The sequence below is a fragment of the Ovis aries genome, chromosome 13 (assembly GCF_016772045.2).
Source record: "Ovis aries strain OAR_USU_Benz2616 breed Rambouillet chromosome 13, ARS-UI_Ramb_v3.0, whole genome shotgun sequence".
In the NCBI taxonomy this organism is placed as follows: domain Eukaryota; kingdom Metazoa; phylum Chordata; class Mammalia; order Artiodactyla; family Bovidae; genus Ovis; species Ovis aries.
Genome location: NC_056066.1, coordinates 73,534,740 through 73,551,758, shown reverse-complemented (window position 1 = coordinate 73,551,758; position 17,019 = coordinate 73,534,740). Strand labels below are relative to the sequence as shown.

General features: G+C 53.6%; 1 protein-coding gene across 2 annotated transcripts; it reads left to right on the top strand.

Annotated features, from left to right (window-relative positions):
• The first annotated feature begins 1,067 nt into the window (after positions 1–1,067).
• MATN4 (matrilin 4) lies at positions 1,068–16,146 on the top strand. 2 transcript variants are annotated; one of them, XM_042230179.2, is made up of 11 exons: positions 1,068–1,430; positions 3,622–3,734; positions 4,479–5,048; positions 6,174–6,296; positions 9,060–9,180; positions 9,273–9,397; positions 9,491–9,613; positions 11,516–11,929; positions 12,031–12,183; positions 15,579–15,686; positions 15,769–16,146. In XM_042230179.2, exons 1-11 carry the CDS (start codon positions 1,282–1,284, stop codon positions 15,825–15,827), a joined length of 2,058 nt encoding a protein of 685 aa, XP_042086113.1. In that variant the 5' UTR covers positions 1,068–1,281; the 3' UTR covers positions 15,828–16,146. The 2 variants fall into 2 exon arrangements, with proteins under 2 accessions (XP_042086113.1, XP_014955384.2); XM_015099898.4 differs by lacking the exon at positions 9,060–9,180 and having other exon boundaries at positions 9,275–9,397.
• The last annotated feature ends 873 nt before the right edge of the window (positions 16,147–17,019 follow it).

The window sequence follows — 17,019 nt, the reverse complement described above, 5'->3', positions numbered from 1 at the left end:
TGCTGCAGGCAGCGGCGCACGCCTTCCCTCAGGACCGCGCTGGGCTCCGAGGACGACCTGGGACTGGGTGGGGGCGGGCCGGGCACCCGCAGCAGGGCGCTGAGACCCAAGTGGGCAGATTGAGTAAATGAATGGGGGAAAGGGACCCTCCTAGTTCTGCCCCCTCGGGGTCAAAGAGAAGAAGCCTTAGGCAAGAGAGGCGACTTGAGTGTAAGCTGTGGGCTAAATATTTGGGTGGTATGGTGCTCAGTGAGGTCTTCATGGCGAACACCGGGACCACCCAGGCGCCACTCCGCAGGTCTGGCTCCACGCCCACTGCAGCCTGGAGCCCTGGGGTGAGGCCCCAGCGGCATAAAGCCCTCACTTGTGCCGGCCTTAAGGCGGAGGCTGAGGTTGTAAGGGCGCATGGCTTCCCAGCACCCTTTCGGGACCCACCCCGGGGCAGTCCTGATGCGGATGGGGGGTGAGGGGGAGGCGGCGCGGAGAGAGAGGAGGGGAGAGTGGTTGCTGGACCCCGGACCAGAAGAGTGCTCTCTGGCCGGTCAGCAGATGCCTGAAAAAATGGGCGGGCACCCCAAACTGTGTGCCCAGCATCTTGGAATATTTTCGTATTTTTCGGGTTAAAGCAACACTCCCAACCCCATATCTCCCAAGAGAAGGCTTCTATTGCTGTCTCAGCTTTCCTTCCCCTGAACACAGGGCCTGTGCAGGGGGCCAGTCAGGGCCTAAGGGCCTGGGGTCTTCTCCGCCAGGGTGTTTTGATGGGCTAGGATGGCTGGGCCCAGGACCTCAGTAATTGCAGAGAACGTGGAAAGGCGTCCATGAGGGCAGGATCCGAGGCACCACCAGGTGGGGCCTGGGGAGAGCCATGAAGCCTCAGGCTGCCCTTCTGAACCCTTTATCCCTCCTTGCAGGACCAGAGTCCGGGGCCTCTCTCCACCCCTCGAAGGGGCGGCGGGGTCAAGAGCTCGGCCGCACCCTCGGAAGCGGGGCCAAGCAGCCAGCGGCCGAGCCAGGCCCCGCTCCGCCCCTTGGGGCTCTCCCCGGGGAAGGGCCTCGGAGGCTTCCAATGCATTCCGGCTGCGGAGAGCGTAGCCGCCCAGCCTCCCGCGGGAGCCCAATTCCCGCCCCGCAGCTCGTGTCTGTGGCTCCAGGGGTGGCGGGAGCAGGGGGCGTCGCGCTGGCCCCGCCCCAGCCCTCGGAGGAAGGGGGGTCGCTCCCTGCCAGTGGGAGGGGTCGCAGCCGGCGTTCCCCCTTCCCACCCGTCGGCCCCCGGGTTAAATGCGGCCGCCGCCTCCGCCCGCTCCAGCTGCCCGGCCGTCCCCACCTCGGGCACACTGCCCGTGCCGGTACCTGGTCCAACTGCCGGGGAGGCTCCGCCCGTCGGCTCCGCTCTGCGGCCGCGCCTCTGAGCTGTCCGGCAGGCTCAGGTGAGTCAAAGGGCCTGGGGGTGCCGAGGGGTCTGCGGGGAGCAGGCATCCAGCCAGACCAGGCGCCCGTATTTAGCCGCGGCTGCACCGCCTACGGTGCCCCGTCTGACCTGTAGTGCCCTTCCCCACCTCTGCAGGGCCCTCTCCAAATAGAGTCCCCACGAGTACGGGCGCCAAAACGGAGAAGGGGGACCTTATCCCCAATCTCCTCCCTCTAGGAACCCCCGGCACTCCCTCCCCCCACTAACCCGTTCCCCGGAACGTCCTCGAAGTGTTTATTCTTCAGCCAACTCTTGAGGAATTATTCACAAACCTCTCCTCCCTCGAGAATCCACTTTCTCCATCCTAAGGGCATTTCTTAAAGCAAGGATTAACCCCCTCGAGGAGCTCCGGGTTCTGGGGTCAGTCCTGTCACCTTGCCACGTTGCTGAGTGACCTGGGCAAGACATGACCCTCTCTGGTCCTGGCTCCTTCCTCTCTAGAATGAGGAGTTGGAAGGGTGATGAACTTGGACGCAAGCCCTATTTTGACTTTCTAGGATTGGGTGGAGGTGGGGTGCCAAGCGAGATGTTGGATCAGGCCAAGAGCAGGAGAAGGGGAAACTTAAGATTTAGGGGCCCAGGAGCTTCTGCAGACAGGAACGGATGGGAGGGGCCAAGGTGCCTTGTGCCTGTACCCTCGTGCTCCTCAGGGGTGCTCCCCTGCTGGGCTGTGGCCCACGCCGGAGGAGGCATTCCACACCCGCCCACCTCCAGGAGCGGCTGGCACGTCTGGCCTTGTCACCCTCCCACGACAGGTTCTGCCAGAGGGGTATTTGTTCCTCTACCAACGCTGAGGCAGAGGAGGTGAGGATCCGCAAGTGGGAGGGCGCCTAGAGGGCGCGACAGGCACCCGGCCTTTCTCAGAATAGAACCATTCACGGAATTGGGGAGGGGGCGGGGCTGCGGTTGGATTAGGGGCAGCTGGCCCCCTCTGCCAAGAAACGGAAACAGAAAAATGGCTAGCACAGCTTCAGCAAGGGGCGAGGGGATGGAGTGGAGTAGGGACCCCAGGGAGGGGATGGAAGAAAAAGAGGCGACGCCTAAGGACCAGGTTGCCAGGTCGCTCAGAAGGAAGAACGGCAGCCAGGAGTCCTAGGTTCCTTTGCAGCTCGGCGGGCCACCTTCTTGGGCCTCACTTTTCGCATCTGTACAATGGGAGTCCTTCGTGATTCTCAACGGGCGTCGCCAAGGGCCAAGAGAGAGTGAGCGCTCACCTGCCCCCACGAGGTCCATGGCGGAGTCCGGGGGCGTCCAGTGCCACTGTCCCCAGAGCCCTCCGTGCGCACCTCTGCTCCTCTGCCCTAGCGCCGGATATATTCTACCCCAGCCTTATCTCCAAGGCCCTGGGGCTCCTGGCTCCCTGTTTGCTTTGGGCAGGAGCACCTGCTGGGCAGATGTGGGCTTCCCACGGCCACCTAGCCAACACAGCTAGACCCAAGAGGGCGCCCCCTGGAGACCTTTCCTGAGAGCAGGCGGGAAGGGGCGGCACCAAGTCACAAGTTCATCGGCGTGGTGGGTTTCGGCCAAGGCGACAGCAGGCCTGCATTGGGGCCCTGCCTGTTTGAGTCAAGGGGTGGGGTGGTGGTGGGTGGGAGCACAGCCACACAGAGCTGCCTTGTGTGCAAGGGGGAGGGGGTGAGGTGGGGAATGGCTTCCCTCTGCAAAGAGTCACGTGGCTGCTCCTTGGAACCCCATAGGCATAGGATTATATCCTGGAGGAGTCACTTTCTTGCCACACGACTTTGGGTACACGCAGTGAAGTTTCTGAGCCTCTTTCCTCATCTGTACTCTGGAGACAGCAACAGCCTTGGACTCATAGAATTGTTGAGAGGACTCAATAAATGCCACAGTGCATGAAAAGCATTTATCATCGTGCCTGGCACTGAGGAAAGGCCTTTCCTTTTAGATTTTTGTATATTTTAAAATCTACTTTCTATTTATTTACTATTCTGCAGTTCTGAAAAGCAGAATTCCCTGTGTTTCCAGCAAACTCACTGTGATGAAATTTTTTTATAATGAAAATTTTCACCATGCACGAAACTAGAGAGATTAGTAAAATAAACCCATGACCCTCCCCCCCCCAAAATGCCCAACACCTAGAATAAGAGCTCTGTAAACACTATTGCTTTGATATTTTCCTTCCTCTTCAGGCTCGACACCTCCGTTCTCTGTTGGCTGAGTGCCATGAGGGGGCTTCTATATTCGATGCTGCCCCTGTTGCTGCTCCTTCTCCAGCCTTGGGAAACCCAACTGCAGTTGGCAGGTGAGCCAGGGCCCACCCTCACCAGCAGGTGGGGAAGGGAGCAAAAGCTGGTTCTCCATCTGCAGCCAACTGCACACCAGGGAGAGAAAAGGAAGAGCTTTGGAACTCTAAGGGGTTGAGTTCGAGTTCACAGCTTCGCTTCTGTGGGCCTCAGTTTCCCCAGTGTATGATGTGGCTTGGAGGCAGCTAAGTTGGGCTCATGCAGAACTGCCCAGTTGGCGTTTCATTTTTAAAAGTTAATTGAAAAAAAAAAAAACAGGCGATTTTACATTTAAAAAAAACAATTTGAGGCTTTTCATGAAAAGACTAAAGATCTGCTAACATGGGGTCCTCACGGCTGCAAGGCAATATTTGGTTGGGGCTGCCCACTTCAGGAACCATATGGGCTCTCTGGATGTCCACCGTCCTAACCCCAGTACATTCCCTCCTTTATTTACGTTGCCTGCCTGGCTCCTAGAGCCAGCATTTGAGTTTGCTACATCCCTTTGTCCCCCCTCCGAATGGATAATACCTCCTCAGAGTAGCCCTCAGAGCTGTAGGATAGAGATTCGGTGCAGTCTCCTTCCCCAGGCCCTCAGCAAATGCTGGGCGAGTGGATGGATATAACCTGCATTTGCAAGGTTAATTCTGAGCTGGGCGCTGTTAACGCCGAGAGAGCATTGTTCCGCTCTGGGTTTTCCTGGGGGTTCTCCCGGTACGCGAGGCTTTGCTAACCTAAGAGAGCTTTTCCTGATCTCCTCGCAGGTCCCAGGTGCAGTACTGGGCCCCTGGATTTGGTGTTCGTGATTGACAGCTCACGCAGCGTGCGCCCTTTCGAATTCGAGACTATGCGGCAGTTCCTGGTGGGCCTTCTCCGCAGCTTGGACGTGGGGCCCAACGCCACTCGCGTCGGCGTGATCCAGTATTCGAGTCAAGTGCAGAGCGTCTTCCCGCTCCGAGCCTTCTCGCGCCGCGAGGATATGGAGCGCGCCATCCGCGCTCTAGTGCCGCTGGCGCAGGGCACCATGACCGGGCTGGCGATCCAGTACGCCATGAATGTGGCCTTTAGCGTGGCCGAGGGCGCGCGCCCGCCGGAGGCGCGCGTGCCTCGCGTGGCCGTCATCGTGACCGACGGGCGGCCCCAGGATCGCGTGGCAGAGGTGGCCGCTCAGGCGCGCGCGCGCGGCATCGAGATCTACGCCGTGGGGGTACAGCGCGCCGACGTGGGCTCCCTGCGCGCCATGGCGTCCCCCCCGCTGAACGAGCACGTCTTCCTCGTCGAGTCCTTCGACCTTATCCAGGAGTTCGGCCGGCAGTTCCAGGGCCGGCTGTGTCGTGAGTGAGGGGAGCGCTGGACGGAGTCTCCAACTCTCCCACCGCTGGGATTCCGGTTGCAACCGCAGTGAAATCCCGTCGCCTCCCGGTGGCTCCGCCCATCACCCTTAGCCCCGCCTACCAGCCCCTTGAGTTGCCCTGGCAACTGAGTTCTGTTCAGTTGCTCAGTTGTGTTCGATTCTTTGCGACCCCATGGACTGCAGGACGACAGGCCTCCCCGTTCATCACCAGCTCAAACTCATGGACAGTTTATTCATGTCCATCCATCATGTCCATGGATGCTATCCAACCATCTCATCTTTTGTCGTCCCCTTCTCCTCCCGCCTTCAATCTTTCCCAGCATCAGGATCTTTTCCAATGAGTCAGTGGCCCACTGCGGGTTGTGTTAAATTCCAGCTCTGCCCAGTTTTGCTTAAGGCTTCCCCGCAACAAGGAGCGACGTTTATCGTGCCCACCCACCTTGAAGAACCATGGTGGTTTCCACGGGTTTAATGTCTAACTCCAAAACCTCCCCCTTTAAACAAGAAGCACCACCCCTGAGCGCCGTAGCCTTCCTATCCTAGAAGAGCCAAGCCCGGTCCGCATGGACAGGACCCACCCACTCTTGTTCTGGCTCCTCCCACAATGCTGCCAGATGCGTTCTTGTCACACCTTGTCTTTCGCTGCCCTCCTTATAGCTCAGGTGGTAAAGACTCCGCCCTCAATGCTGGTGACCTGGGTTTGATCCCTGAGTTGGGAAGATCCCCTAGAGAAGGGAAAGGCTACCCACTCCAGTATTCTGGCCTGGAGAATTCCATGGACCCAGTCCATGGGGTCGCAAAAAGTTGGACGCGACTTTCGGTTTCACTTGGTCTCTCGACTTCCTCTACTTAACTCCGTGGAGTCCTTCCTTATCCCCCTGACCCATCTGGCTAGGTGCCCAGGTTTTCAGAGCCTACTCACAGGGGCCACTCAGGCCATATATTTTCCCTAAGCCCTCCCCTGGGTCGGCCCCTCTCAAAAGAGTCATATTTCATCTAAAGACATCCTGGAGCACGGGGCCTGCCTCTGACCCCATCCAGCTCTCTCTTGCTGGAGTGTTCTCCCGCTCTGTTCCCTGATGATTCTACTCTTGTATGTCCTTAGGAAAGGACCTGTGTGCTCAGGGGGGACACGGCTGCCAGCACCAGTGTGTCAGCGCCCTGGGCACCTTCCACTGTGCCTGCAACCCTGGCTACCAGCTAGCAGCAGATAACAAGAGCTGTATGGGTGAGAACTACCCCCATCCTACACTTTCCCTGCTCCTGAACCTTCTGCAGCTTCGTATTGACCCAGCATCAGTCCAGTGAGTCTGGCAGGGAGTTTGGAAGTCAAAGTCCAGCTCCCTCACTTTTCAGGTCTAGGAAAGAAAAAGTATCGCTTGGGGTCACACAAGTCCTTGGTGGGACAAGGGCCAGAAGTCTTGACCCCACGGTTAAGTGGACTTTCTGCAATCTTCTCTCCTCCCTCTTTCAGGCACATCTCTTGGTTGGCTCTGAAACACCTCCCAAGCCTTTTCAGAGGCACATCACATCTTTACTGTTTCTGTTATTTAGACACTGTTGGAATTTCCATACATACACCCCCTATATTCCCTATCCATGCTGCTCGTTTCTGCTTCTGCATCTCAGTTCTTTCCCAGCTGCTCACTTGGGCTGCTCTTGCCTCGCCTCTCTGCACCTGCAATCTCTCAAAGCCTGGTTCTTCATTCTTGCCTTCTGAAAAGCGATGACACACAATACTTTGCTCATGCAATTGGAATACCCCCCTCCATGTACAGAATACATGTGTGTCCAGTCCTGTGATCATAATGGCAACTACCATTTACTGGAATGGATTAGTGACAGACTTTATTTTCTTGGGCTCCAAAATCACTGCAGATGGTGACTACAGCCATGAAATTAAAAGATGCTTGCTCCTTGAAAGAAAACCTATGACAAACCTAGACAGCATATTAAAAAGCAGAGATATTACTTTGCCAACAAAGGTCCACTTAATCAAAGTTATGGTTATCCCAGTAGTCACATATGGATGTGAGAGTTGAACCATAAAGCAACCTGAGTGCCGAAGAATTAATGCTTTTGAACTGGGGTGCTGGAGAAGACTCTTGAGAGTCCCTTGGATGGCAAGGAAATCCAGCCAGTCATTCCTAAAGAAAATCAGTCCTGAATATTTGTTGGAAGGACTGATGCTGAAGTTCCAATACTTTGGCCACCTGATTCGAAGAACTGACTCATTTGAAAAGACCCTGATGCTGGGAAAGATTGAAGGCAGGAGGAGAAGGGGATGACAGAGGATGAGATGGTTGGTTGGCATCACCAACTCAATGGACATGAGTTTGAGCAAGCTGTGGGAGTTGGTGATGGACAGGGAAGCTTGGTGTGCTGCTGTTCATGGGGTCGCAGAGTCGGACATGATTGAGCAACTGAACTGAATTGAACGATTTACTGAATGCCAAGTGAACATCAGATACTGAACTGAGACTGTTACATATATCATCTCTCAACCTCACAACATTTTGGGAAAAAGAAGTCCTGTGTCTCCAATAATCCAGATGTCAGCTGGGATCTTCTAGTTTTGGGGGCTTAGAAAAGGCTGGCTTGAAACCCTATTTGTAGACCTGTGAACATTCAAAACCTTCCTCAAGATCTCTGGGAATTCCGAGTGCTTACATTCTGGGATCCCCTCTCGCTCTGAGCTTCTACTGAATTCATTTGATTTACAGATTCTCTCTCAGTTTCTCAGTCCATGCATGCTATGCATGTGGATCAGCCTCTTCACTGGTTTACACACTTGTGCACACAAGGGCGTGTGTGTATGTATAAGTTGTGCGTATGTCTATTTTACTAAATAATGGGGGTGGACAGAGATGTGACTTACATCTAAGTGAAGTCAAACATACAGAAAAGAAAACATCCTTTATTTATAAATGAATATTAGGCACCCTCAATTCTGTAAGTGCTTAGTCACCCCCCTATAGGGAATTTATATAGGGATCAACCCATGTTACTCATCTCCACACCATCTCTCTTGTTCTTTTTTTTCCCTCTCTCCCTCCCCATCTCTTTTCTAGGAACCCCACAGTCTCACACTTTTACACAGAGCAGCCCATCTTTCTCTAGTCCCTATTCCCCAGTTCAGCTCTAGGCCATCTATACACTGAAATCATTGAGATACTCAGCACTGCAGCAGTTCACCCTCCTTAGAAGGTGGGTGTAAAGAGCAATTGTTCTCTTCCATTCAGGCTTCCCGGTGGCGCTAGTGGTAAAGAATCTGCCTGCCAGTGTAGGAGATGTAAGCGATGTGGGTTCGATCCCTGGGTTGGGAAGATCCCCTGGAGGAGGGCATGACAACCCACTCCAGTATTCTGGCCTGGAGAATCCCATGAACAGAGGAGTCTGGCGGGCTAAAGTCCATGGAGTTGCAAAGAGTTGGAAACAACAGAATGACTTAGCATGCTCACGCGCTCTTCCATCGATGGTATTCCCATTTTGCAGAGGGGGAAATGGAGGCTCAGACAGGTTAAATGGCAGAGCCTGGTCCTCCCCTGTGAATTAATGAGCTCTTGAAGGCAGAAGCCCTGTCTCTTACAACTGTGGAGTCCCATTCTTATTCCTGGCTTAGTAGTGGGCATGCTGGGGCTTGAGCTGGGAGAGCTGCTTGGCTCAGTAGGAAGGAGGCCTCTGCTTGGAGAATCACAGATGCCTGGGTACCACCCCAGACTAATTGAGTCAGAATCTTTAGGGGTTGGGGTCCAGGCATAAGTATTTTTATTTATTTGTGTTTTTTGGCCATACCCCACGTTGTGTGGGATCTTAAATCCTCAACCAGGGATTGAACCCATGCCCCCTGCATTGGGAGTGTAGAGTCTTAACCGCTAGGCCACCAGGGACATCCCAGGCATAGGTGTTTGTAAAAAGCTCCCAGGCAGTTGTGCTGTCAGGGCTGAGAAGTGCAGCACCGGGGCCCAGGCCGACCTCCCCATTTCCTCAGCCCTCGACCTCTGCACTGAAGGGGACCGTGGCTGTGAGCATCACTGCGTCAGCATCCCTGGCTCCTATTTCTGTCAGTGCCAAGCTGGCTTTGTACTCCAGCAGGACCAGAGGAGCTGCAGGGATGAGCCAGCCCCCCAGCTGGTACCCTATGCTGAGGTCTCTGATGACTCCAGTCAGAACCGCTGTGTGTCTTTGTCTCTTCCTTCCCACCAGCCATTGACCACTGCAGCTTCGGGAACCACAGCTGCCAGCATGACTGTGTTAGCACTTTTGGTGGGCCACAGTGCCGCTGCAGAGAGGGCTATGACTTGCTGCCCGACAGGAGGAGCTGTCAGGGTGAGGAGGGGTCTTCTCCATTTGTGCAGAGCGGCAAGGGGTCTCAGCTGGTGGAGTCCACCCTGGCTCATCCTGACTTATCTCTCCTTTCAGCCCGGGATCTTTGCAATGGCGTGGACCATGGCTGTGAGTTCCAGTGTGTGAGTGAGGGCTTCTCCTACCACTGCGTGTGTCCTGAGGGGCGGCAGCTCCAGGCAGATGGCAAGAGCTGCAGCCGTGAGTGATGGGTGGAAGGGGGCTAATTCTTTCTGCCTCTGCCCCCCTGCCCCATTCTGAGCATCCTTAACTCTTTCCTTGCTGTGACCCATGTGTGTGGTGTAAATGTGTGTGTGTTGGTGGTGGTGGAGTTGGAGGCTCTGCCATGCCCTGCCTTTACCTCTTTGCCTTCTACCCTGCTGCCAAAGTTAATTTCAAAAACACTATTTGATCACATTTCTCCCTTGCTCGAAAGCCTTCTGTGGCTCACCAGTGCTTACAAAATAAAGATCAAATGCCTTACCCCTGAGTTTTTCAAATGGTGGGTGTAACCATAGTGGATAACAAAATCAAATTAGTGGGTTACAAGGCAGAATTCTTTTTAAAAAAGAGAGAGAAAATAGAGTTTACTGCATGTATGTAGAAAGAATAAGTATTGTTTCATGAAACTCAGTTTAAATTGTACGTGAGTATAAGGGCAACTGAGCGACTTCACTTTCACTTTTCACTTTCATGCATTGGAGAAGGAAATGGCAACCCACTCCAGTGTTCTTGCCTGGAGAATCTCAGGGACGGGGGAGCCTGCTGGACTGCCATCTATGGGGTCGCACAGAGTCGGACACAACTGAAGTGACTTAGCAGCATAAGGGCATCATGGGCTTATCAGGTGGCGCTACTGATAACTCGCCTGCCAGTCCAGAGGATGTAAGAAACACAGGTTCAGTCCCTGGGTCGAGAAGATCCCCTGGGGAAGGGAGTGGCAACCCACTCCAGTATTCTTGCCTGGAGAATCCCCGTGGACAGAGAAGCCTGGCGGGCTACAGTCGATAGGGTCGAAGAGAGTCAGACACAACTGAAGCAACTTAGCGTGGCATGGCATGGCACATAATTGCATCATAATGCATTATTATTCATATTTTACTGTGACTTGTGGTCAAAATTTTGAAACCACTGCCTTAGGTCATTAAAATATTGCTTCAGCCAACCCCACCATCCTGTCTCCTGCCAAACTTAAACATTTGAGCCGTACTGGCCAGCCCATTCCCAAACGTGTCGAGGGCTCCTGGCTTCCATGCCTCTACATACATTGCCCCCACCATCTAGAATTGTCCCTTCCTGCCTTGGAGAACTCCTACTCATCCCTGAAAACCAAATCACTTGTCACCACCTCCACGCAGCCTTCCTCAACTCCAGGAAGAATCCTACCTTGCTCCCTGCATGCCCCTGTATTCAAACACTTCCCTTGATGGTCACTAATCGCATATGTGACCGCTCTGCTTCATCTCTGTTTCCTTATGGATCAGGATTATGTTTAATTTATTGTCAAACCTCCCTTGGGGCCTAGCAAGGTCTCTGGCTGAGCACAGGGGAGGCAAAGTGCTCAGAATTCTGTTGGTTAACATAGTAGATGATCGTAAACAGTAGCTACTGTAATGATGATGATGAAAAAGATGCCTGTGCTAAGCACTTGCTTGCTAAGTTGCTTCAGTCATGTCCCACTCTTTGTGACCCGGTGGACTGTAGCCCACCAGCCTCCTTTGTCCATGGGATTTCCAGGCAAGAATATTGGAGTGGGATTTCCAGACAAGAATACTGGAGTGGGTTGCCATGCCCTCCTCCAGGGGATCTTCCCCACCCAGGGATCAAAGCCGAGTCTTTTGCAGCTCCTGTATTGGAGGCAGATTCTTTACCACTGAGCCACTAGGGAAGCCCCATGCTAAGCTCTTAATAAATGGCAAAGATGATAAGGATGCCAATGATGATGATGTGATCATTAGTTTTTATTATTTTATCACAGTGCCTGGCATAGGAAGGCGTTCACACATAGTATCTGTTATATAATAAATGTTTGCGAATGAATGAATGAATGAGCGAGTAGCTGCTGCCCGCCCTCACTCCCAGCTCTTCTCCGGTGAGGTGCAGGGTGCCGGGAAGGCCACGTGGACCTGGTTCTGCTCGTTGATGGCTCCAAGAGCGTGCGCCCGCAGAACTTCGAGCTGGTGAAACGCTTCGTGAACCAGATCGTGGACTTCCTGGACGTGTCCCCCGAGGGCACGCGCGTGGGGCTGGTGCAGTTCTCCAGCCGGGTGCGCACGGAGTTCCCGCTGGGCCGCTACGGCACCGCGGCCGAGGTGAAGCAGGCGGTCCTGGCCGTGGAGTACATGGAGCGCGGCACCATGACCGGGCTGGCCCTGCGCCACATGGTGGAGCACAGCTTCTCCGAGGCGCAGGGCGCGCGGCCCCGGGAGCTCAACGTGCCCCGCGTGGGCTTGGTCTTCACCGACGGCCGCTCCCAGGATAACATCTCCGTGTGGGCGGCGCGAGCCAAGGAGGAAGGTGGGCTTGGCGAGGGCCGGGCTGATCTGAGCTTGAGTTGGACGCGGGGAGGCAGCTTTCCTGAAGCCCAGGGCGCCCCCTCTGTTCCCCCGACCCCGCAGGCATCGTCATGTACGCCGTGGGCGTGGGCAAGGCCGTGGAGGAAGAACTGCGAGAAATCGCCTCGGAGCCAGCCGAGCTGCACGTGTCCTACTCGCCGGACTTCAGCACCATGACGCACCTGCTGGAGAACCTCAAAGGCAGCATCTGCCCAGGTGAACGCTGCCGGCTCGGGACCCCGCCCCTTCTCTCACCGCGCGTCCTCCGAGGCCTCCGGGTCCCATTCGCTCCCGCCCCCTTCGCTGAGTGACAGCCGGGGGATGGGCTCGCTGGTCAGAGCCTCCTTACTCAAAGTGTGGTCCCTGGACCGTCGGCAGGGCTGTCACCTGGTAATTTGTTAAAACTGCAGCGTTTTCAGCCCTCTCAAAACCTACTGAATACAATGCTGCACTTTGACAAGACCCTCAGGGAATTAGTACTAAGTTTGCTGCTGCTAAGTCACTTCAGTCGTGTCCGACTCTGTGCGACCCCATAGACGGCAGCCCAGCAGGCTCCCCCGTCCCTGGGATTCTCCAGGCAAGAACACTGGAGTGGGTAGTACTAAGTTTAAGAAGCACAATTCTAAGCGATCTGTTGCCCAAATTAGCGGGAATTCAGAATAATTTGAGGGGGGGGTGGATTTTTTTCAAAGGCACGCCCAATTCAGCATTGGTAAGGGGAGCCACATCATAAGTCCGTTTATCTTGCTGGAATTCAGCTTCACAGACCTGGGAAAGGGGCAGGACTGGGCGTGTTTCAAGTACACAAAGATGTGTATTAAATACATATGTGCCTAGTCGCTCAGTCTTGTCCGGCTCTTTGTGACCCTATGGACTATAACCTGCCAGGCTCTTATGTCCATGCGATTCTCCAGGCAAGAATACTCGAGTAGGTTGCCGTTTCCTTCTCCAGGGGATCTTACCCACCCAGGGATGGAACCCACATCTCTTGCATCAGCAGGTGGATTCTTTACCACTAGCACCATCTGGGAGGCATATTAAATGTATATATCCCATAAATTCAATCCATCTGCTTCATATGGTGCTCAGCTAAGGAAAAGGGGACCAACTCTATTTGTGGAGGGAGGATAGGCTTGAACTTTGTGTACAAGTACCTTTATAGGTAATAGAGGGAATTCCTCAGGGGGTGATTTTTTTTTTTTTTTTTTTTTACCATAGAGTCTTTAGACTGTAACCCAGGCCTACAATGTGACTTTTCTTTCAGATAAATAGACCCCACTCCAGAGCTAGGTTCAGTAGGGCTATGCTGGGCCTGGACAATCTATGTTTAAAATATCTCTGTATATATGTATATATATTTATGTATATGCATATACATATATACATACACACACACACCTTTCTTCCTCTCCCTCTCTCCAGGCTTATTCTAATAATTAGCGAGGATATTATGGAGACACTGGACTAACTTCTCCTTCAGGGCCCTTCCTGTCCTCTTTTACTCATTCATTTATTTGGCTGTGCTGGGTCTTAGTTGTGGCACGCAGGATCTTTGATTGCAGCATGGGAACTCTTAGTTGTGGCGTGTGGGATCTAATTCCCTGACCAGGGATCAAACCCAGGTCCCCTGCATTGGGAGCACGGAGCCTTAGCCACTGGACCACCAGGGAAGTCCCTAACTCTTATGTCCCCTGCAGTGTGACTTTGGACAAGTCACTTAACCCCCACCTCTCCCTTACCTTTCCTCTTCTGTGATAGGGCAGGGTGCTGGCTGCCCCAGGTTGCCTCTAGTTCTAGAATTCTAACCGAAATCTGGCCTCTGTGATTGAGGATCTCCACCAACCGATGAAGGATGACCTCGGGTAGATCCTCTTCTCTCTCTGGACCTTGGTGTCCCCACCTGCAAAGTTAGGAGCCATTCTGGGGCTGTTATCAATATCACTGATGACGCAACATACAGCAGTTTGCTGGGGGATACAAGACTAAGATATAATTTTTTAATTATAACAGCAACTCTGTATTGAAAGCCAAGTGCCAGGCATTGTGCTGTAGTATTCAAAATGGCACACATTAACAGAATTTAGTGAATCTAAGATATCATCCATTGTAAGAATCACTAATATTTTCTATATTGCTAAGAAAAAAAATAAAGATGCCAGATTTAACTATAAGGCACGTATTTTGATTTCAGAGATGTTGAAATGTGTGAGGAAATAGACTTGAACCAGTGGTTGTTAAACATTAGTGTGCATCAGACGCACCTGGAGGGTTTGACAAAGACAAATTGTTGTCTCCAACCCCAGAGTTTCCGATGTAGTCGGTCTGGAGTAGAATCAGGTCATTTGCATTTCTAATAACACCCTAGGTGATGCTGCTGCTGGTGGTCCAGGGACCACACTTGAGAACGACTGATCCCTAAGATGTTGATGTTCACTCTTGCCATCTCCTGTTTGGCCACTTCCAACTTACCTTGACTCATGGACCTAGGGAACCAATGAAATCCACTATAAAGTGTTTACTTGTATCAGTTCTAACGTTTCACCCTCCAATAAACTAGCCACTAGCAACATATGCCCATTTAACTTAAACTACATAATTCACTTCCTCAATCACACTAACCACATTTCAAGTGTTAAATAGCCATCTGTGTGCTACCACACTAACAGATGCTACCATCACCACATAAAGTTTCATTTGGGCCGTATTTCTGTCGACTCTTGCTACTCAAAGTGTGGTCCATGGACCAGCAGCATCAGTACCACTTGGGATCTTACTAGAAATACAGCATCTCTGCTCCTTCCCCATTAAGAATAAGAATCTATCTATCTATCATCTATCTATCTATATCTCTTTATCAGTCTATATTTTGTTTTTTGACTGTTCTCTCTCTGTGTGTGTGTGTGTGTGTGTGTTTTCTTTCCTGCATCCAGTCTTTCTCTAGTTGTGGAAAGCAGGGGCTACTCTCCAGTTGCCCAGGCTTCTCATTGCAGTGGTTCCTCTTGTAGAGCACAGGCTCCAAGGCGCTCAGGCTTCAGTAGTTCTTGCAGCGCGTGGTCTCAATAGTTGCAACTTGCTGGCTCCAGAGTGCACGGGCTTCAGTAGTTGTTGCATAGAGACTCGAGTTGGTGGTGGTTCACAGGCTTAGTTGCTCCGAGGCATGTGGAATCTTCCTGGACCAGGGATTGGGGATCCGTATCCCCTGCATGGGGCAGGCAGATTCTTATCCACTAGTACCACCAGGGTAGTCCAAGAATCTATATTTTGACAAGATCTCCTAGTGAGTCCAAGGAGCACCAAGGTTTGAGAAACCTTCTGAGATGGGTACCCACATAAGACTCACATGAAAATCACAGAGTCTTCACCACCGCCCAAAGAATAGGTTTTCTCATTGTATCCATTTTTATAGACAATGAATCCATGGCTTAGAAAGGTTGAATGGGTTTTCCAGTATCTCACAGCTGTCGAGCTGGGACTCATCCCAGGTCTGTCTGAATCTCAAACCGGTGCACTCAGCCGCAGGCGGGGTGGAGGGATATCGGGGGGCCTCGGCCAGGGCCGGCAGGTCCTCCTGCAGCTTCTCACTCCCCCGACTGTCTGTGCCCCTCTGGCAGAGGAGGGCATCGGCGCGGGGACAGAGCTTCGGAGCCCCTGCGAATGCGAAAGCCTCGTGGAGTTCCAGGGCCGCACGCTGGGGACGCTAGAGAGTCTGTCGCAGAAGCATATCCTTTGGGTCCGGGGGCGCGGGCTGGAGGGGAGACGAAGGGACCCCCGAGAGCCCCGAAGGCTTCCTTAACCTCCCACTGGCCCAGCTGACCGCACGCCTGGAGGATCTGGAGAACCAGCTGGCCACCCAGAAGTGAGGGCCGCGGGTGGCCCGGACCCGGGCGAGGAAAGCGGCCCCGCGGACGGCCCCAGCCCTCTACCCCCGCTCCAGGGGCGCCGTCTGGGCGCCGGGCCCGGACAGAACCTGGGTCCCCCCTGGCTTGGGCTGTCGCGGGGGAGGCGCTGGCGGGCTCCCAGCGTTGCGCTCGAGCTGGGCTCGCCTGGACCAGAAGTCGGACTGCGGGGAGGGATCGGGGGAGGGGATGTGGAAGACGCGTGCTGCGCTCAGTTCTTTGTAGGATTTCTTTTTTTTTGTTTTCTTTTTCTTAAAAAAAAAAAAAAAAAGTCTGGTTTCCACGGGGTCGGTGTGTGTGTCTTGCTGTGCCGCCACGGGGAGGGGAGGCCAGACGGAGCGCTCTCCGGCGGCGCCCAGGCGGCGTCTCCTCGGAGAAAGGCGCATTGTGCGGGGGTCGGGCCGGGGGGCAGGGGACTGCGAGCTGCTTCCCCTCGCTGGTTTATTCAGCCGAGAACAGATGGCTCCTTATGCAGGCGGTGGGAAGGGGGCTCCACTGTTACCCTTGGGGTCTGGGCAAGTCTGCCCTCCATCTCTCAGCGGTCAGGCACCTGGCTCTCTGGCTGTGCCCGTCTCCTGGTGTCCCCCCGAGTCTGGCTTAAGGGCTGTTAGAACTGGGCGGAGTTGGGGGGTGAGTGATGAGGAAGCGGGAGGCAGTAATCGGACCTTCTGAAGGGACGGGTTGTGGGGCGGGGGCGGGGGCGCATTGGTGAGTTTCACTCGGATTTTATCTCCCTGTACCAGGTAAGGAGGAGGTGTGTGGGGTTTTTTTTGGGAGGGGCAGCCAGGACGTCTGGCCCAAAGTGGCCTGCACAGCCTCTTCTTCACCCTCTGCTCTCCTCCAAAAAAACAAAAACAAAATAAAAACTAATCCTCTGTAGGTAAAGAGGGAAACCGGTACAGTCTCCCAAGTGCATGTGAGAAACTGCGAGGATGAAAATGCTTCCAGTCCTAGAGTGATGACAGGCAAATTACTCTGGGTTTGTTTCCTTATGTGTAAAATGGGGATTGAAATAGTCACTCCCAAGGGTGGTGGTGAGAATGGAGGAAATTATTCTAAGGCATCTGACCTTGTGCCTGGTACCTATTAGGCTCTCGATTAATGCAAGCTATGAATAGCTAACATGCTTAGTCTCTGGCATTATTCAAAGCGACTT

Coding starts and splice junctions, on each gene's coding strand:
- MATN4 (XM_042230179.2), top strand. CDS start 1,282: ATGCGGCCGCCGCCTCCGCCCGCTCCAGCTGCCCGGCCGTCCCCACCT. Junction 6,297..9,059: donor AGATAACAAGAGCTGTATGG/GTGAGAACTACC, acceptor CCATTTCCTCAG/CCCTCGACCTCTGCACTGAA. Junction 9,614..11,515: donor AGATGGCAAGAGCTGCAGCC/GTGAGTGATGGG, acceptor GGTGAGGTGCAG/GGTGCCGGGAAGGCCACGTG.